The 22,283-nt window shown below is 42.0% G+C and overlaps 1 protein-coding gene and 1 long non-coding RNA gene across 3 annotated transcripts in view; one reads left to right on the forward strand and one right to left on the reverse strand.

The window, feature by feature from the left end:
* The window catches only part of LOC143441762 (uncharacterized), a 238,398-nt gene that overhangs the window by 184,466 nt on the left and 31,649 nt on the right, over positions 1-22,283 (forward strand). The window lies entirely within an intron of this gene.
* Positions 20,567-22,283, reverse strand: part of Cacna2d3 (calcium voltage-gated channel auxiliary subunit alpha2delta 3) — an 800,506-nt gene continuing 798,789 nt past the window's right edge. For both annotated transcript variants that reach the window (XM_076931312.1, XM_076931311.1), the window contains one exon: positions 20,567-20,981. In XM_076931312.1, the coding sequence (XP_076787427.1) occupies positions 20,889-20,981 (93 nt within the window). In that variant the 3' untranslated portion in view covers positions 20,567-20,888. The remainder of the gene's footprint in view (positions 20,982-22,283) is intronic.

Raw genomic sequence — 22,283 nt, forward strand, 5'->3', positions numbered from 1 at the left:
AAATGGACTTGGGCAGTGCTCTGCTAAGTTTTCCCATAAAACAACTGTTTTTATGGGTTTCTGAGGTCTCAGCAGTGGGAACCACGGATTCCTGATCTCCCTGTATGCTGGCTAGGTTTGCCATTCTTTTGTTCCAAGAACATAGGGTCTCTCTCTTTGGGGTACCAATCAGAACCCAATATTGTATCCCCTGGTGTAGATTATGAACGGAGATAAAACTTTCTGTCATGAGATTTCCAAGTTTTCTTAGCCTCTGGGAAAGAAGCAGGAAATTGCTCTCTTGGTATATTTTTGATTCCTTGAAACAGAAGTTGACAAAAATCAATCAGTCAGGGTTAAAACAAACGAGAGAACTAACCAGACCGAAGATGCCACTGAAGCTTTGAAGGAGAATGATTTGAAGTACCGAGATTACTTGAGCCATTATGGAAATGGTGACAAATTCTTAGAGAAAGAGGGCGAGGGGTGTGCTTTGACAGCTACCAAAGTATAAGGCAAACTAAATGTAGCCATTACATAATTTGTTGCAACCAAAACACAATCAATACTTGTTGTCTATTTTACAAGAGGCAAACGTTTTAAGTCCTGTATTTTGTTAAATAGTAAATAAAATAAGCTTGTTTTCATAATCACCAGCTTTGTTTTCCAAGTTAAAGCCTGAGATATCTGGGGGTTTGCAGATTCTTTTGAAAATGTAGTCCCTCTCTCTGACGAATCCATGTGAAGCAGCATTTTTTTCCAGTCCCAATTATCTGTGGGTAATGAAGACCTGCTGTGCCCACAGCCAGGGATATGCTGCCTTGGAGATCAACATGGCGACTCTGTCAGCTACTAGTGCCACATGCCTAGTGACTTCTTAGAGAAGGTGGCTTTTCTTGCATTTTCTTTCCTTTAAAAATATTTATTTTCTTATATGTGTACATGTGTTTTTGTGTACTGAAGCACCAGCATAGATTAGAGGAAGATATCACATCCTCTAGAACTGGAGTTACTGAAAGTTGTGAGGCTCCATGTGCTAGGAATTGAACCCAGGTCTTCTAAAAGAGCGGTAAGTGCTCTTAAGTTTTGATTTACCTTTCCTGCCCCCTTGTGTTGTGTTTCTGCTGGTTCTGTATGGCTCATGAAGGGTTGTCTGGGAAAGGAAGAAAGTTGTGGTTAGGACCCCAGTATTTTAATTAAATGGATGAATCAGGCTTAGTCCCACCAGCAATGGAAGACACCCTCAGGGAGAATTACTTTTGCTGAGCATGAACTTCCAGGAACTATGTTCCAAAAATCCCAGTCTCAGGAATTGTCAGATGTTTGGACGACAACATGAAGACGTCCCAGATGGAAGATGTATTCTGTTTGAGAATTATAAACACAAAATGAGCCCTTGAAATTCCTTCCCAAATGACTTTGAGAATGTCTGTCTGTGCACACCTCTTCAGAAACTTCAACAGAGCCAAGAGATTAGGACTTGGTGTCCAAAGGATTTGGGACATGTCCAGGTTTCCCCCACTGTCTAATTGTGTGATGTTACACAGTAGACTTACCCTCTCATTTAGCTCAGCTAGGAAGCTGGGCATACCAATCTGATACCCCTTCCATGGTAGTTTTGAGAACGAAGGTTGGCAGTGCCTAGAGTGCTTAGCCTTCTACCCAGGGGGAGGAAGTCCATGAATGTTTGTAGATGGCCAAGTGAAGTGAAGTGCTACAGTGATACCTAGAAAGAAGCTATGTTTGCAGCCAGAGTTTCTTCTTGGAGTATTATATGTACCAAACAATACATTTCAACTTTATTCTATAGATTTTTTTAAAGCTCCAGAAAAGTTTTAATGACAAAATATTAATACTTATTCTATTAATAACATTTAATGGATGTTCTTTTAATTTTGTGTGTGTGTTTGTGTGTGTGTGTGTGTGTGTGCTTGTGCATGTGCACATGCTCATCCAAGTGTGTAAGTGGTAGTAGGTCCACAGAACCTCTGTAGTGGTCAGAAGACAACCTTGCCAGTCAGTCTTAGCCTGCTACTTTGTTTGAGGAAAGGGATCTTGTTGTTTGACATTTCCAGGCCCCAAAGTTTGCAGGGATTCTACTGTCTTTACCTCCTCAACATAGGAGCACTGGGATTACAAACCAAGTCTAGTAAACTTTACATGGATTCTAGGGAGTTAACCTGTGGTTCTCATTCTTGCACAGTCAGCAGTTTTCCCACTAAGCCATCTCCCCAGCCCTAAATGCTTATTTTATGTGAGACTTTGCAATAAGGCTTTTCAGATAAGTCCCTAAATCCCCACACAACCCCATGGGGGTAAGAACTATTGTCATCTTCTGTTTTACACTAAAATGTGGAGGAACAGAAAGTTAAATGGCAGAGATAAGGACCAGCATTGCTAACATTTTCTGTCATCTGCAGAGGGAAGGTCTTTGTTGTGCTTATATCCAGGAAGGTCCAAATGGAAGGAGGTGTTGGTAAGGAAGCTGGAAAGGTTTGTGAGGATTGGTGCAGGCATGAGTGAGGCTTCTGTGGTCCACATATAAGGATGACACAATTTCAAAGTCATGGACTGAAGCAGAAGTGAACAGTTTCCTAGATTTGGAGACAATTCAAAGGCTGAAATATGGGAGCTCCCTTCTGCTGTTATGTGTCAGCTGAATACACAGAAAGGATTACACAGAGGCTTGTCTAAAAATGGGAAGTTAGTTATACACTCTGGGTTTGGAGGTCTTAGAAACTTTCATAGAGAAATAGGAAAGTAATCTTTAAAAAGCAGATAGTTGCCAGAAACTTTAGGAAGATAGCACAAAGTGGTTACTCTGTATTTTATTTTATTTCACTATGTGTATGTGTGAGTGTGTGTATGATGCATGTGAGTTGTGTGTGATGTATATTAAATGTGTGTGTGTGTGGTGCACATGAGTTGTGTGCATATGTGGTATATGTGAGGTGTGCGTGTGTTTGTGTGTGGTGGGTATATGTGAGGTGTCTGTGTGTGTATGTGTGAGGCACATGTGAGTTGTGTTTGTACACCTGTGTGTATATAAACAAGGCCACATAGGCTAGAAGAGAGTACTAGGTATCCTGCATGATTGCTATTTGACTCATTCCCTTAAGACACGGTCTGTCATTGAACCCAGAGCTAGGTTAGTGGTCAGAAAGCCCCAACAATACTGCTGTGTCTGCTCTCCACAGCATGCAGTTAGAAGTGTATATGGCACATCCTGACTTTGTATATGAGTGTTGGAAATTAGAATTTGAATCTTAATGCTTGAGTTACATCCTGGCCCCTATTCTTTTTTAGAAAAATTTTAACTACTTATTTCATACAATATATTTTGATCCTGTTTCTCCTCCCCCATTCCTCCCAAATACTTCCTACCCACCCAACTTCACATTCTCTCTTTTATTCTCCCTCAGAAAATTAAAATAAAAATCTCCCAAAGAATGAGAGGTTTATTTATATATTACAAGCCATGTGTAAACATTGCTATAACCTGACAATGTTAAGTGACAGATGACAGAAACAGTTTCAATGGACAAAGAATCTGAACAGAAATCTCTTGGGAGGAAGAACACAAATAAACAATGCACGTGTGAAAGGTGCTCCTTGTCCTTTGCCATCAGGGACCTGCAAAACAAAGGCACAGTGAAATGGTGAAATAGAACTTTAACCACTAACTTCCCCAGCAGGATGCTTAGAGTAAAAAGGACAAATCAAAAGAATTGAGACACACCTGGTGATCCTCAGATGACATTAGCATAAATGTAAAACAATGCTACAATTTTTGAGAACATGTTGGTCCTAGTTTCTGAAAACATTAAAAAAAGATGTTATGATATAACTTGGCAATGCCGGGCCCAGGTACCTGCCTGAAAAGTGAAACTGTGTCACTGGATGTTTGTAAAATCCTAATTTTAATAGCCAAAAGGTGACAATGGCTCAGATGTCTGTGAGCTGAAGTCTGCGGTGATGTGAGATGGACTATTTTTATTCAGCAATAAAAAGGAAAGAGAAATTGATAATACCTCCATCATGATGAAGCTTGGAGACACCATATTAAGTGAAAGATACCAAGCATAAGGCTACGTGTAGCACAGGACTCTGTTTGTCTGGAATGTTGACCATTGGAATATCTGTCTAAACAAAAAGTAGATTAGTGGCTGCCAGAAGCCAGAGATGGGCCGGGGGCGGGGGTGGGATGGTGGAGAGGATATGGGAGTGATTGCTGATGGAGCTGGGTTTCTTTTGAGGGTCATGAAAATATTCTCAAACTAGATTATGGTGAAGACTGGCCAACTCCAAGAGTATGCAAAACGCTACTGAATTATGTTCCTTAAATAAGTGAATTGTGTTGATATGTGAATTACACCTCAACAGTACTGCTTATAAAAACTCTACCAGGTAGAAGCCAGTGATATGGCTCAGTGGATAAGGCTGTTGGTTGATGCTAAGTCAGATGAACTGAATTCAATTCCCACATGGTAGGAAGAAAGAACCAACTCCTAAAAGTTGTCATTTACAACTTTATGGCCTGTGGCCTGGTACACACACACACACACACACACACACACACACACACACACACCACAGACACACACAAATAAATAAAACTATAGAGTTCTGTCCATGGTGGTTCCTCTAAGTGAATTTTTCTAGCAAAATCATCAGCTCCAATAAAGAACTAGTGACCAGCTAGCAAATGAGTTCAATTAATTTTGAAGTTGCAATTTCAAGTATTTTGGAAATCTGTGCTTCAATTCCCATCGTGTTTGGAGCATTCTGAAGGATTGAGTCACAATTGCATAATAGTCCCAAGTGTTAGGTTACTGGGGACTGGAAAAGACTCAACTCAAGCTATTTCTAACCCCATCATCTTTTGAGTTTACAAATAAAGATTAGTCTGTAATTCTGGTGGGTGGGGGACATTTTCTTCTAAAGGCCTGGTCCTCTGAAAAATTGTGGCACCTATACACCTTTGACATCCCTTCAGGAAATCTGAATATAATTTCATTCCCTGTGAAACCAAAACATCCCCAAACTGCAATTCATTAGGCAGATTCTGAGGTGTTTGTCAGCTCTCTTGCCACATGCTTTCACCAAAATGGGTTTCATATGCATCCCTGGGCCAGGGGCCTGACTTCACTTTAAATGCCAATTGAGTGGTTGGAAACTTTTATTGAGCTTTTGAAAAAAAAAAAAAAGTAGCTTGAGATTCTGCAGCGCATCTCTCTCGGCTAGCACTCCAATGTGTGGGTGGCAGGGATGGGAAGCTATGAACTAGCCATACAAGGAGCCCTAGGAAAGCAAGATGAGCCAAACAAGGGGGCTAGCTGGTGTCTCAGTGTACCCCTTGCTGGATGCAGAGAACCCTAGGACATTTGGAAGAGAGCAATGGAATTACCTAAGATGTTTGAGAACAAATATTTCTATTGTGCAGAATCTACATTGTAACGTTAATCAGTGGGTGATATTCATGAGTGCTTCCTGTGTGCTTAGCATTCTGATGATCTTTGTCTCCTTTGATCTCACTCCCTATGATTGTCCTGTAAGGAGAAGATCCCTGCTAGGCTTTGACTCCAAATATGGTATGACTATGTACAGACTCATGTGTGGAGTGCTTGGCCCCTTGATGAAGGCAATATCTCTTGGGAAGTTGTGGAAAGTTTGGCAGATGGGTCCCAGCTGGAGAAGGTAGGCCCCTGAAAGCACCCCTTTAAGAATAATACTTGATCTCCAGTGCATTCTCTGTTTTCCTGTCTATCAATCTTCTTCACATACTCCCATTGTCACAATATTCAGACCTAACTGCTGGCCCAGAATCAATGGCAACAAGGGCCACAGATGAACATTTTTGAAAGCATGAACCAAAAGAAGTCTTTCATCTCAAGTTCCCTTTGAATAAATTTATGACTTGGGTCAATAAATACCTCCAACACAATCAATACATTTAAATTTCAGATAGGTTTAAAGGATCGACCCCAAACTACCTCTAAATAAACTCAAGAGTCAGGGCTCAATTTCTTATTGCTATACTACAAAGAATGTCTGTTCTCTCTATGTGCCATAAAAGATAGGATGCTGACCTGACCTTCTAAAACTTGCTAAAGGTGAAGAAGGACAAAGAAGGGGAAGTGGTAGAGATAGAGCAGATGAAGCATGGTGGGACTAGGTGATTGCCAGGAAGAGCTTCGGAACCTTCTGGGTTTGTCAGTACATGACATGAGGTTCTTTCTCCTCTCAGGGTCTTACTGTACAGAATGGCCAGATGGCCAGGCTACAATGCTACCTGTTATCTCATATGGCTGGGGAGGTGAAGACAACAGATCAGGGTTCATGGGAAACCAGAGGATGAGATAGGTGAACCAGTGGGCTTTGAAGAATCTCTCTCTCTCTCTCTCTCTCTCTCTCTCTCTCTCCCTCCCTCCCTCCCTCCCTCCCTCCCTCCCTCCCACCCTCCCTTCCTCTCCCTCTCTGTCTGGCTGTTTCTGTCTCTGTCTCTCTCCCTCTCCCCCCTCTCCTTCTCTGTCTCTCTCTCTCCCTCTCCCCTCTCCTGTCTCTGTCTCTCTCCCTCTCCCCTTCTCTCCCTCTCTGTTTGTCTCTCTCCCTCTTCCCCTCTCTCTGTCTGTCTCTCTGTCTCTGTCTCTGTCTCTCTGTCTCTGTCTCTGTCTCTGTCTCTCTCTCTCTCTCTCTCTCTCTCTCTCTCTCTCTCTCTCACACACACACACACACACACACACACACACACACATACATACCCTACCACCACCACCAATACAGCAGCTATTGTGGCAGTGAGCATGTTCTGGTGACATTAAGTAGATGATAAGCACATAGCAAAGGATGCACCTTGCTAGTCCTCCCCTCTTCAGTACTAGAGAGTGAATGCAGGGCTTTATGGGTACTAGCCAAACACTTTACCACTGAGCTGCATTCCTACACCTGACCCCGTTTTTGTTGTCATTTTCCATTTTTCCCTTATGAGGTAGAACATCAACCTTAACAGGCTAGCCTTTACCTCTCCCTGTAGTCCAGGTAGGCTTTGAACCTGCAATCTCTGTCTTTTGAGTAGTTGAGATTCTAGGCCTGTGCCAGCAGGGCTGTGATTTGGGCTTTTGCTGTTCCTTCCAAGCCTGGAAATTTTGCATTTCCTTAATGTGAATGCAGATTTGTCCTTCCACACATACCCACCTTATCCTGAACACTATCAAGGGTGTTCTCTTTGTAATATGACTTTGTTGATACAGGGAGATTTTGAAGGCTGTTCTGTGCTGTCACAATGATGTGGGTTGAAAAGATGCACTAAAACTGGAGACAGGAGGGAAGAAATAGTTGAGGGCCATCAGGGAAGCTCACACACTGTAGTAAAGCCAGGGGGTTGGAGGTGATATTGTGCATGTGTAGCTTGTGTCTTTCTTTGAACTAGTGGAGTCCAGAGGGTCATAAAGAGTAGAAGAGGGAAAGAGGCAATTCTTGCCTAGTGGCTGTCTCACCACAACTGGAGTAACTCCAAAGATGCTCAATTTCAGAGAAATTACTGTCCAGAAAAGGACACACTTGCAGAATAGTCAACTGATTATATCTGCCTAGACAGAGTAATCAGCCCTTAATAATTCTGCAGCACTAAGGTCTGTCAGATGATCCTGGGCCAGAAGGCTGAAGATCAGATGCTCCAACGTTTTGTAGTATAGGGACTGTCCAGGTGTTCAGCAGTCTCTATAAATTGGCTAAGTTTTAGAAGCTATGCTTTGTGCTTCCCATAATTTTAGCTAACTCAGCCATTCTGGATTTCTGATGGGGTTGAAAACTTACAGTCTCATAGCCAATCCTGGCTATTTACCTTGAGAGAAAAGATTTGAGAGGATGGTTTTCAGCTGACATTCATTCTAAAGCCAAGGAAAAAGCCAGGTTCAGAACTAAGTGTTTTAGTTAGGAGAGATGACAGAGGTTCTGGTTAGTCAACAAAATGATGGACTGGGTATTAGGACTATCTTGTACCTCACTGGTACAAGTTGGTATAATTATGCTCTAATTGTATTTTAAGAGAAAAGTTTTATTTTAACAGGAAGGGTGATGTGTAGGAGGAGCTAAGGTGGGAGGAGTACCGAGAGGAAGAGAAGGAGTAAGGAGAGGAGAAGAAGGAGAGAAGAAGCTAGGTGATGAGAGAGAGAAAGAGAGAGAAAGGGGGGGTGATATGGAGGCAGATGTTCACATGTCTCCACCAGTCAAAGATAGTTGATATATCTAGGTTGGGTATTGGGGTTACACTTCTGATTGAGTATTACCAAACTTATAAAGCCTTTGATTAACATTTTTAAAAAGTGTATAAAAGCAAAAAGGAAAAGGGGGCATGGGATAGGGTTTTCTGGGGGGGGGGATGGGGAATGGGGATAGCATCTGAAATGTAAATAAAATATCCAAAAAAAAAAAAAAAAGAGTAGAAGAGGCAGCAAGCCAGTCTCTGCTGCTGTCTACCTAAAGTGAGGGAGGGCTCCAAGGTCCCACACCAGAACTCCATGTCCCTCAGTAAATTGTAAACAGAACTAAGCTCACCGGGGCCCTTTGAGGGCAAACTCTTTGCTGGCATGATGCCTCATGTAAAATCAGCATAATAAATGGAAACTATGAAAATGAACTATTTAGAAGTTTCGAGACTGTGGGACCCTGCAATGCATATCATCCTTGCCATACAAGCAGGGAGATGGAAGCTGTGGGTACCAATCTTCCCATGACTCATTTCCTAGTGGTGGTGCTTGTGACAATCACTCAGTCATAGTCATGGAACAGCGAGCTGAGACCTGAAAGTGAATAAGGCAAACCAAATTTTCACTCTGACAAAACTGGTCTCCTTGGTGAAGACAAAACACTGGTTAGAACTCCATGGGGATGAGGCAGGAGCAGGCAATAGCAAGTAACTTAGCTGTGGTGGTTCCAAAAGGTCAACCTTGCACAGTCACTTAGAGGCTGACACCCACACAGCACACAGACATCAGGTAAGATAAGACTTGGGAAAGATAATTCCAGGCAGAGGAGCAGCCAGCATCACCAAGGCCCTAAGGTAGGAGCAAGCTGTGGTGTGGAAAGATGGCAATGGCTTTGTGTAAGGGGAAAAGAGAGATGCAGGAAGTGTGAGCAGGAAGGGAGGGGAGGAGCTGTTCATTTTGAGAGGTCAGGAGAAGAGTTTATTTCCTTAATGAGAAAAGCAATATTTGCTTTCAAGTCTTAATATTGGAATTTTATTATGAAAATGTTCAAACACAGAGAGGAAGTAAGGTAATTTTCAGTGGAATCCCCATGTATCTCCATCTAGACTCACTAACATCATTGGCATATGTGTCTCTATCTTCCCAGGCACCTATTCATTGATCTATTGTATGGATTTTACAGGTTGGGGTGAGCTGGTTTCACACCTTTATGCATCACCAGTGAAAGATCAGCAGGTGACAAAGGGTGATCTGCCTTGTTTGAAGTTGGATTCAGGGACACAGGCAGCAGTGAGGATCCACAAACAATTTTGAAGTGGGTTCTCTTAGTTGTTTGGTGAAATGTTTGCGAGGCTTGTGCAAAGGCTAGCATGGGGATGAAATGCTTTTCTACTATAGCAGGAAACACAATAACAACAACAACAAAAACAATAAAAATAATATCACCACCACCACTAACAACAACAACAACAACAAGAAAACCTGACCAAACTCTGAATGTGTTTGGTGGAGCTATCAGACAAATGTTCTGGGAGCTTGCTGTAGGGTGAGCTGGAGATGGATCATAAGGCAATGGAGAAGTATTTGCATTTGACTGCTCAAGGCTATTGCTGGGGCTAGCAATGCTCTTTACTGAGCTAAGGAAAGATTAAGAAACAGGATCACAGAAGAAAATACACAGATATGACTGGGTAATATTACAATTGAGTTGCCTGACTACATTCAACAGGGTAGGTAAAAAAAATCTGGATCTGTGTGGGGGCAGTTCATAGAGTCCACTGAGGGTGGGCATCAGCATGTAGGTGATTGAGACTGTGGCTTAGAATGGTAACAAATGTGGCTAGGAAGGGAGAACAAATGGAACTGGAAGGGTCTGAGTATCAAACACTGATATGATGGACATATGTGATGGGCACTGGACTAATGTGGTGGGCACTGGGATATACTGAACTAATGTGGTGGGCACTGGGATATACTGAACTAATGTGGTGGGCACTGGGATATATACTGGACATATGTGGTGGGCACATGGAGGAAGAACAGCCAGTGGGAGAGAAAAAGGAAAAGCTGGTAGGGAGGAGAGAGAGGAGATGGAGAGCTAGGACAGGCAAGTGAAGGAAAGGGATTAAGAACTCTTAGCCAAGAAGATTAGAGAGAAAGGGGTAGGGACACAGATGATAGACTTGGTTCCTGAGGCTCTGAATGTCTCCCAGAGTCATCCACAGAGGTGGAGGAATCCGCCCTGGCATATGTTGGGGAAAGAATGTCGCCAGACATCAGAGACAGGGAAACTTGACACCTGACAAGTAACCTGAGGAGAACAGAGGTGGGGAATTATGGGAGAAAATGGGCTTCAAGGGGGAGGGTCCTGTGTGTGTGTGTGTGTGTGTAATGTATAGTATAAATATGTACACAGCATGTAGGTATATGGTTGTAATAGGTTTGTGTGTGTGTGTGTGTGTGTGTGTGTGTGTGTGTGTGAAATAAGAGAATGGTGTTTTGGTGTATGTGTGTGTGTGTACATAATATATAGTATGAATATGTGTGCAGCATGTAGGTGTATGTGTATGATAGGTTTGTGTGTGAATGGTGTGACTATGTTGTGTTTGTGTATATGTGTGTCTATACCAAGGGTACTATGACAGTTGCATGTGGAGGTCAGAGGGGTCACCATCAGATGCCTCACCCTGTTGGCTCACCTCCTCTTCAGAGATAGTTTCCCCTGGTCTTTGGAGTACACGGTTTTGACCAGACTGGCTAGGCAGCAACTAGTTTAGAGATGTATGTTACCTGGCCTGGCTTTTGTATGTATTCTGAAGATTAAAAATAAGGATATTGTGTAGCAGGCACTATCCCTACTGAGAAACTTCCTAACCCTCTGAGGGCGACTTACAATGGGAGCATTAGGGCTGGCTGTGTACCAGAATGATCTTGTAGGAAAGCAGAGACTACTTACTGTTCCAAGGGAGGCAGGTGAACACCCAGGAGCTTAGCCATGGGAAGCTATGAAAAAATGGAAAACAGGCACCTGTAGGATTGCCTCTGATAGGACAGTGATACTTCATGTTGATTGACAAAGAGAGAATTAGATGAGGCAGGTTTGTCGATTTTGCAAGCAATGGCAGCATCTCTGTTTGACACTTCTTTGCAAGTGGTATAGGTGTTTGGAGATGGTGTGGTCAAATTGCCACGTTGTAAGAGCAATGCCTGTTTAAATCATGCTGCCCTAAATTCAATGTGTGACTGTTGAACTGGTGATGTTTTCCTCCAACCTGCTTAGCTGTTTGGGAAGATAAAGAACACCATGTTTAACCAGAAATACAGGCTCATTACTGGATGGACAGGACTGAAGATTTAGAGAGAGTTTGTGTGATTTTAACTCTCTAAGGATGAATGGTAGGTGTTCTGTACCATGTGATTCCAGCAGGCAGCTGCCTGTGAGCAGAACTGGGATATGCACACATAGGTAGGAGTTGTTTCCTTATACAGCTGGCACTTTGCTGGGCATCCATAGGGGAGACTAAGACCAGTTTATCTCTTCCAGATCACTTCTTGGCATGTGTATGGATACTGGAATCTACTAGCAATCCAGACCATAGTGCCGAAGTAGCTATATCTGGAAGGCTCCTTTTTATAGACAGGACAAATGGGCAGGACCAGTGTATCCCAAGCCAGTAGGAAAGGCTCAGCCTCCTATACGCTATATTCTTATTAAGACTACAGTCTGGTAGAGTGGAGGTAGAACTTCTAGTAGAAGTTGAGTTGGAGGGCAAACCTCTATGGGCTTGCTCTTGCCAATGAAAGAGCCTGTAGCTAGACATAAAGGACCAACAAGTAAAAGAGTTATTTAGAAGATGAAAGACTTGAGAAAGGAAATGCCCACACACCACCTTGCCAGTAGAGATTACATTGGCAATACCTGGGGCATCCATTTGTATGGGTTCAGAGATGTTAGTAAAAGGAACAGTGTTTGATGAGATCATTTGACTGACTTTAATTTTTAAGAGTGAAAGCAGAAAAAAAAAAAAGGAGAGATTTAGTCAATGTAGTCACAGTGGCAAGAGGGACAAAGAGAGCCATCTCTACCTTTTGTACTAATGAGCTTACATGATTTTGCCCCAGGCACATGACACTTACTGATTTGGGACACATGCAGTAGGTCTAATTTTCTTTTACTTCTGGAATACCACCAGCCCTAGATTAAACACCTGCTATCTGCAGAGGTGGAATTAGGGAACTGTGGGTGTAAAGGAGCTTTGTAGTTGGTAATGATTATAAATATGGGAGGACGGACAGACAGAAACAAAGACAGAGAAATTAGATCAGCCGTGAGAGCCAAGTTCTTTAATGTCTGAATAAGATGAATATGTTTCTTGGCTATGTGTAAAACAGAGAGGAGTTAGTATAGTGTGTGTGTGTGTGTGTGTGTGTGTGTGTGTGTTTTCTTGGGGATTTTTTGAGTATTAGAAGGACTCCCTCCAGCTAGCCCTGTCCTGAATAATTTTGTGTCCTACTCAAGTGTCCAGTGAGGAGCTTTCCAAGGGAGGAAGGGCTCCTGGAAAGTATCTATTTTCTGAAAAGGAGAGTTAGTAGTTGGGCAGTACTAACAGCAGGAGTTTTGGAACTCCCTTTGGCATTTGAAGGATTCAGTACTGTTTTGGCTGCTAATTATGTACAGGATGCATAGGATTACGTATACACTTCTTATTGGGCATAGGATTGATTCTAGCTCAGCAGGAGAATAGGATGCAGGGGAGGATTTCATGAGATAGAGTTGTTCAGATGGAGGGTCCTTGATTCAAGCTGTGTAGACTCAGTCTCAGAACCTCCCGTAGTTTGCTTATCTCGCACGAGTCTCATCCTTTTAGAAATCAGAATGAATGTGGTGTTTACAGCAAAGGTGGTAATCAGTGTTGCAAGGTTTAGCTTTGAATTCATCATGCTTATCTGATCAACAGTGTCCCTGCTGTAGTATATATATATGAAGTGCCCCCACTAGGCCTCCTCTGCTGGAGGCTTGACCTCCAGCTGGCAGATTCAATGACTAAGAGGTAATTGGAGCATTTGTGTTCTGGCCTCATCTGTGGATCACTCACTAATGAATTTGTAATTCAGTGGCCTCAATGCTAGTGTTAGGAGGTAGATTCTAATTGGGGAAACAGTATGGTTTGTCTCTAGCTTTTCTCTCTGCTTTCTGTTGCCTTGAGATGACCAGTCTTCCTTCATCTGCCCCTTCACTATAGTGATCCACAATACCTCAAGCCCAAAGCAATGGGACTAAAAGGGTTGACATTTCTGAAACCGTGAGCCAAGATACACCTCCCCTCTTTTAAGTTATTTTCCCCAGGCATTTATCACAGACATAGTGACTGATACTCATCTCTATCAGTGATGTCATTGGTTCCAGTAACGGTCACAAGATTATGAGCACTTTGATGTCAACTCTGATACAAGCATAGTCGTCAGACATTCACACATGATTACACTGGGGACATACTGACTGAGGGAACCCATCTCACTGAACAGGGTCAGGGAAGATAGCTGAGAAAGAAAAGAGAATTTTCAGATGAAGAACAGCTTTTAATGGTAAATGTGATAAGGACTAAAAATGTGTTTCTTCCTCCTTCAACATTCTTAGATGGGTCCTAAACTTCTAACTTCTATGGGTCCCTAAACTTCAAGTCTTTATTTGTTAATAACCAGTGCCCATTTTTTCTTATAAAGCTTTTGGCGTAAAAGTCAAGCCTGTATTTTTTTAAAAAGGTGTGTGTCTGTGTGTGTATGTATGTATGTACGTACGTATGTATGCTCTGTGTGTGTGTGTGTGTGTATGTGTGTATGTATACATCCAATGTCTTATTATATGGTTTTCTGTTTTAATTCCACTGAGACAGAACCTCTCCTGAATCTGGAGTTCTCCATTTTCCACTAGGTGGATGCTCATAGCTTACCATTGAGCTGATCATGGGGTTCCCAAAGGAGGAGTGAGAGAGAAGACTGAAGGAGCTGAAAGAGTTTGTGGCCCTATGGGGAGAGCAACAATACCAACCAAGCAGAGCTCAGAGGGGGTCTAAACCACCAGCCTGGGAGCACATAGGAAGGGACCCATGGCTGTATATGTAGGGGAGGATGACAGTGTCAGGCATAGGTGGATGAGGAAGTCCTTGGTCCAGTGAAAGCTGGATGCCCCAGTGTGGGGGAAATCACGGGTGGAGAGGTGGGAGTGGGCGGGTGGGTGGGGGGCATATCCTCATAGAAGCAGGAGGAGGGGGGATGGGACAGGGGGTTCCTGGGTGGGGGGAAAATGGGGAAAGGGGGTTACATCTGAAATGTAAATAAAATATCTAATAATAAAAAAAGAAAATTTGGAAAAAAGAAATCAATCAGGGCAATCTTCCTGTTTCTGTCTCCCCCGGAGCTGGGGTTACAGGCGTGTATGACCAGGTATCTTATATGACCAAAGAGGATCTGAGTGGTCCTCAGCCTTGTATACCAAGCACTCTCACCTACAAAGCCATCTCTCCAGCTCCTAATTTGCAATGTTATATGCCAACCTTCTTCTCTCCCCTCAATTTCTTGCCCCCTTGTTGTCATTCCAGAATATGTCTTTTCCACCACAGATACATGCAGGTGAGTATGGTTGTGAGGTTACTTTAGTCAGGTCCTCAAAGGTGTAAAGCATAGATAGTCTGAGGCTCTACTATCTAGGCTTTGTGTTCTTGAGCTGTTTAGCCTTCCCAGATTCCTTAGCCCGTCAGTCCTGGCTTCATGCTTGCCAGCATCATGAGTTCCCGCTGAGATCTTCTGACCACAGCCTACTACTAGTCAGCACCTGTGTGTGGTCTTGAGAAAATACCTATCTGTGTGGGAAGCAGTCCCTTGATTTCTGAGATCGTTTTATCCAACCCACTCAGATATACACATTCATCTGACCCATTCATCTATCACTGAAGGAATCTAGAAAATATGGTATAGTTGAAACTGTATGTCAAACTTAGATAAATGATTAAGAAAAGAAAACACACATTTTAAAGAACTCAACAGTCCATAAGAAGTAAAATATGGCAAATTTAGTACCTAGTGTAATGAATCAACTCAACTTTATAGTCCTTTGTCTTCCTTGCCTCTCTCCGCTACCTCACATCTGCCATGTCCCTTCCACCTCCTTCCCACCAAACACTTGTACTATAGACCCTGTGACTAAACCCTGGGCAGCTTCCATTCAGTAAATCAAGGCTGAGGCTTTGAAATCTGTATTTGTAGAAGGTTGCTTCAAAGTTCTTGCAAACTCTGAAATTGTGGTATCTCTGTTTCTGGCAAGCTATTGCTATCACAAGATTTTCTAAGGGGTATTTGACCCCAAAAGAATTAAGACTCCATCCTAAAAATTACTTGTTTTCCAACCCTACTATAGCAGAGACACAAAAAATATAGATATACCTATAGATACATATACATATATATACATACATATAGACATACAATAATAAAGAAAATAAAAATAAGGGGGAGAGTTACCTAGGAAAACATGTATGAGTAGTCTCTGACTACCACAAGAGTATGCCTACATATGCATACACACACACACACACACACACACACACACACACACACACGATGACAGTGTATTAAAGAGTTATATTTTACCTAAGTAGTTTGATGTGTCTATTAGGGTTTTGAAGGATGAGTATAAGTTATTAACATAATAGAAAAGTAATTACAGCAGTGCCCTCTAATTACTGAGTTCCCTGTGCCATGCATCCCATGTAGCTAAACCTGTTTCCTGATGAAGAATGACTGTACCCTTTAAAGCAGAACAGAGCTGTGGGATGACTGTCGTGAACTCCATTATAAAGATGGGGAAACTGAGGCTGAGAGCTATTAGGCATTTGACAAATCACATAAGGTACAAGTTGTGGAACTGTGACTCAAAGTAAGGAATCTAAGTTTGAATATAGAATGCATATCATATTCCTTCAGTTCTCATGTCAGAATTGCATGTTAAGGGTGACATAACGTAGCACAGCAACGCTAAACTAAAAATAATGCTAATAAGGACGAACGTTATTCTAGAAGCAGGGATGAATGACTTAGTGTTTACTTTGATGAGTTGAGGGGAAAAATAGATGTTTCATTTTTGACTATATTTCCTAGTAGTAGGATGATGTAATTGTAGTGTTTCTCCATCTGATACAACTGCATATAATCCTTTAGAAGGAGTAGTTTACCTTATCATTGCTGTTTCTAAGATTATAGAAATAAAATATATACATATAGCTATTTACCTTGGAACTGTGGGAAGTTTATTACAGTGGGGTATTGTAATATTCCTGTTGAAACAGAAACAATGTAGATAACAGCATAGCATACCAGACACACTCTGTTGAACCCTATGCACAACATATGCTTGTTACACCCCCATTTTATGCACTCTTATTTATTATTACAACAAAGACTAATAATGAGATTAATGGTATTGAATATTAACATCATTCTACACAGTCATGGTATATAAATCTGTAAAATGTAAATACTGAGACTTAGAATTTATGTGGTCCATTAGCATGTTGTTTGACTACTCTAGTAAGTATATAAGTACCATGGTGCAATCGTATATCACTGAATGTTTAATACTTGGTGGAAAAGATCTCATATCAGAAGTTAGAGCAGAGGAAGTCCTCCTAGTATCAAAGATGGGAAAGAATCAATTTACTGATTATAATGACTTTCAAGGTTTAGTGATGTAATGTTGAATTAACTGTGTCATAGCTCATGATTCTGCTTTTGGAAATCAAGACCAGCCATGCTGAGGACATCCCCAGTATAGACTGGTGGGGTCTGGATTCACATTTCTGCTGTCACTGCCTAGATCCCAGGTGGCCCCAGCATGGTAGACACATTGTTCTCTCAGATCTAGGGCACTGGCAAAGTGGTTGTCAGGAAAATTATGCAAAGTACAGTAATTCTACTGTCTCTGAGGCTCATAAGGGTGGTATTGATGCATTGTGAAGTGGCAACACAGATGTCTCCATGAAAACAGTGTATGGAAGCTTGATTCTGGAGCCAGCAGGCTAGACAGACAGCACAGTAGGGTATATGTCTGAGTGTAAGTGCACTTGCTTGAGTTTTGACAACATATGGTTTGTAAAGAGTAACACGCTGAGAGTTTACCTGGTGGCAATGCGGATAAAACAAAAACTCTTGGATCTATTGACTTCAGATTTCTGACTTTGTCCATTGCTGTCTATCTGTTTTGATCTGGTAGTAAAATATCTCTCAGCCTTATACCTGTTGTCTACTGCATGCAACTTCTTATAGTTGGCACCTACACTCAGGCCCCTAACCCTCTGTAACTGGCAATACTGTCCCAGAGCTCACACCACAGGGACACCCTTCCCACCCCACTCACTGCTTGCTGATTTCCTTAAAGTTTGATTGAGGGTCTGCTCCAATTTCAACATCCTTCTCTGAACTCAGAGTGCAGCAGTGAAATACAGACAGGATTCCTGCTGTCCTTACTATGCCTGTGTTCTCTTAGGGAGAACAATCCCCAAATAACTGCTATGGGGAAAATATCAAGCAGGGAAGGTAAAAATGCCTTTGTAAAAGGAGGGCAGGGAAGGCCACCTACAATGGGAAGCCTAGAAGTGGGTGAGGGAATGAGACATATGTATCCAGGGGTGGAATGGTGTCTTGGACAAAGAATGACAATTGCAAAGGCCCTGACTGAGGTTATACCTGCCTTGCATATTTGAGGAACAGGAAGGTCATCCAGCCCAAGTGCAGGGAAAGGGAAATAGGATGAGGTCAGAGGAGGGGCGGGGCATAAGGTAGGACTGGTTAGGGCTTCCTAAGTCATAGATAACTAAGTTCCCTTACTGTCATATTACATTCTCTCAAGTGCATTTAAAAACATCAGCATACCTAGTTTGTGTTCTATTGCTTTGCATTGCATATACTGCTCTAGAATATTGATCTACGGTGTACTATTTCAATGCTGGCCAATCGCTTGGCTTCAAATCCCAGCCATGTAATGTGCCTCCATTGCCCTGTCTGTAAAATGGCTACGCTTTGGTTTGACTGGTGGACCACAGGAGTTAAGGAAGGCAGTTTCAATAGCATCAGTATGGCAGAGTCAGGCCTCAGGGTGCATCACAGATCAGGTTTGCTATGGTTGGGAGCAGTTTCATTTTTATTATATGTAGTGTTCTAGGAGCAGGAGATAAGGTCACGATATTGGAAAATTCCTTCAAAGCAGTAGAAGAGCTGAAAACTCTTCCAGAGGGTGATGTAAAGGGAATATAAAACCAGACTACGAGCTGCATGTCTTCTAGGGTGTCTCTGATGAGGGGGTGTTTAAGTGGAGCTCAAAGAGATATAATGGAACAGCCATTGTGACCATCAGGATCACAGAAGGAACAAAAGATGTAATAGGCCTGAACAAGGACCTGACCCAGCATCATCAACGTCCAGAGGACTGCCGAGCAGCAGGATCAGCCAGGAACGGGACAGAGTGGTACAAGGCAGCTTTAGGAAGGCTGGCAGAGGCCAGAGCTGAGACCTTGCGGGGACATGGATTAGTAGTTCTCCAATATGGTATCAAGTAGCATCCCCTAGAATTTTAAATATTGCAAATATCTGGGTTCTGCCCCTCAATAGTCAAGACTCTTGAGTGATACCAAAGTGATTCTAAGACACCGTGCTTCAGTAAATATGGAGGAATACGAGGATCTCTGCGTGTCACTGTAGTCACATGGGACAAGGATGTGTAACTGGGCATTTGTTTAGAAACACTGCTTTTGTTGACTGTACAGAGAATGGGGTCAGTACACAAGGATGCAGGCTGAGCTAGGCCCATGCTGGGGGACTGAACAAAAATCACAGCCGCAGCCATGACTTGAGTTAAGGGACTGGTGTATGGAGGGCAGAGGTTCTGAAACCCACAGAATTATGGGCTATGGGCACAACCTTAGTAGGCATGGTCTAGTCATTGGTGAGAACACATTTGGTAAAAATGGATTGACAGTTGTCTTCGGGACAAGGTAGGCTGAAGAAAGTTACTTAATGCAAAGCTGATAAAAGAAATACCTGCTTGCTTGGCAATGCCTTTGGAGCAGACAGGATGAAGGGCCTCCTGAGCCATTCCTCAGACTATGATAACCCACAGTGCCACAAGGCATAGCATGACTCAACTTCACTATCTTTAGATCACAGCAAACAGCAGTTCCACTCTGCCATTTACCTCTATCAGGAGTGTAATTATAAACACATATTCTGTACTATCAGTGCTAAATTACGGATACTATGACATAGTCGGCTTCTTTTTGACAGTTCCTTAGAATTAGAGTAGAAAATTATGGGTCATAGGGTACTGTTTTTCTTAAAGTTACCTAGTATCATTGCCTAGTATCTAGTATAATGTGTTTTTATTTGTATGAGTGATAAGGGCATTTATTCATTTCTTAGTACATAGAAGTGAATTATATGGAAGCTACCTTTCTATGACCCAAGGGTGACTACCCTTTTAACAGGCGAAAGTATTGTTATATTGAGACCAGAGCTGGGGGGGGCACAGTAGGTCACGTTAAGGAGTATATCAATGCTTTGCCATTATTCCCGTCAACCCTGGGACTATTTTAGAAAGAGGTGGGGCTGGTAACATTGGCTTTGTTGTTGCTGCTGTTCTGGAAGTTTAAGTGGCTTCCAGATGGCTCTGAGATAGGCGTCCTGTAGAGCAGGGCCATTTTTTTTTCTTTACCTAGGTGAGGACATTATTCCACCTTATTTGGTTACTATGATCCAGTGAATGTGTTCTCTTTGGTTCAGGAGCCAGCATTTCAGGAATGGTTATGGGTCTGGGTAGTTTCATGTCCTGTAATATCTAAGATCTGGTTTCACCTCTTATTTATGGGCAAAGACAGAAGCCAACTGCTGAAGAAATAAGCTTCGGAGTCTTTCATGGTCATTCTTCATTTCCTCCAAGCCTTTTCAGAAGAATTTCCTGGGATTTATGACTTCTTTATTTCTGCCCTTAAATAGTTCAGGACTTGACTATTAAGAGAGCTTGTGTTCGCCCCCAAAGTATGATTCCTATTGAAGTCTAATTCAACAACCCCTGGGTTCTATGTAATGAAATCTCCCCAGTGTAGATGATAGCCTGATTTAAGTCTGTAAATATTTTTAGTATTTGAGCGGAACATCTAAACAATTGTTAACTATTTATCTAGATTCTGCTTTGGGAGCACATTCTCTGCCAACACCATCCTGGCTTCTGGAATAGGTGACTTTCTCCAACCATGTTGATTTGTTTGTTAGTTTTCTTTCTTTCTTTTTTAGACCATGTTCTCAGCCCACAAAATGATAAATGCCAAACAAGGTGATTATGATTTTAATATACTTTATTTAAAAAGTACACAGTTTTAAATTGGTTTCCATGGTTTTCAAGCAGAAGGACACTGCCTACCCAGTACAGCCCCATTTCTGATGAAGAGTGATCATGTGGCAAACTCACATTTGCATGACTGGCAAAGTAAAAAGATAACTTTTTGTCAATGTACCTGTTAGAGTTTCTATCACGCACAGTTTAAAATCATGAGATGCTGATGGCTGGGCTATGCTTATGTCTCCCATGTCGCACCATAGTTGGGTTCACAGTTTATCCATGATTTATAGCATGCCAAAAGAACATCTCATTAGTTAGTGTCACCTTGAGAAGAGACTCGAAACCAGGGGGAGCAGCAGCAAGCCCACCTGGGCCTGGAGACTTGATGCACCCCCACACTCTCTTGCATTCTCCTGTGGGAAAAGCAGAGGCTGGTTAGAACAGAAATTTCTGCCAAGAGGATCAGAACCTTTGCAATTTTCATACTGATGAGAGTTCCAGAGTCTTCTAATTCAGTGATGGAAAGACACAGATTTGTCTAATTCCCACCAAGCTAGAGATTCAAATATCTAACTATAGTTGTTAATGTGCAAAATATCTAAATGACTCTTTGAATTATTTTAAATTTTTTAATGTGTGTGTCAGGGGTATCACTGAGTGCAGAAGGGGGTATCTGATCTATTGGAATCATAGCAATTGTAAGCCACCGGAAGCAGGTGCTGGCAGCCAAACTCAGGTTCTTTGCAAGAGCAGTTCACTGCATCACTGAGCCACATCTCCTAGGCCCTCTGAAAATGGTGTAGGGCAGTGGTCCTCAACCTTCCTAATGCTGTGACCCTTTAATACAGTTCATCTTGTTGCGGTGACCTTCAACCATAAAATTATTGTCATTGCTACTTCATGACTGTAATGTTGCAACTGTTACTATTTGTAATGTAAATGTTTTTGGAGATAGAAGTTTGCCAAAGGTGGTGTGACCCAGAGCCTGAGAACTACTGATGAGAGGCGAAGGGCTGTTGGTGCAGGAGTTTGCTGTGATCCTATAAAAGCACAATAGTTTCTAGTTGGAGAGGAATTAAGCTCCAGATCCAAGGGGCACAGTCAGCTCAGAAACTTTTCCTCTGGCTGTCTTTCTTTTTATTTGGGGGAGAGAGACCTGTTTTGAAAAAAATCATTTTATATGTTCCTTTCTCTGAATGCATCTAGATATTTTGCTAGCTCCACTATTTTCCTATTCTCTTTGGCTGTTTTCTTATTAATGGGCATTTATTTTCTCAACTCTTCTTTACTTTGCCCAAAGCTTCTACATATAAGTCTCTAGCATTCAGTGGTATTCGCCTGTGCCTCTGGAAAGGGGCCCAGAGGAAGGATGCAAAGTTTGAGACTGGTTTTGCCTATGGATTAGAGCTGGGTGTCTCTACCTTTCGTTACTTTAATAACCTTGGGCTATTACTAATAAGTATCATTTAAATTCTTTAAAGTTGCTACTGGCTTTGCTATATTTTATCTAGTTAGGTCAAACATTTAAAACAGTTAAATGGGTCTGTTCCATAGATTCTAGCCATAGGCAATATGGCATCTTTCTAACTTCTAGCTATTCATGAGGCTACTATTTTGGCATGTAAGACTAATCTATATATATTCTTTTCTTAACTGTTTTCTTATAAAGTTACTTTCTGATTACACTGACCCTATCTCATTTTTCTAAGAAAGAG

This window comes from Arvicanthis niloticus, chromosome 3 (assembly GCF_011762505.2).
Source record: "Arvicanthis niloticus isolate mArvNil1 chromosome 3, mArvNil1.pat.X, whole genome shotgun sequence".
Classification (NCBI taxonomy): Eukaryota; Metazoa; Chordata; class Mammalia; order Rodentia; family Muridae; genus Arvicanthis; species Arvicanthis niloticus.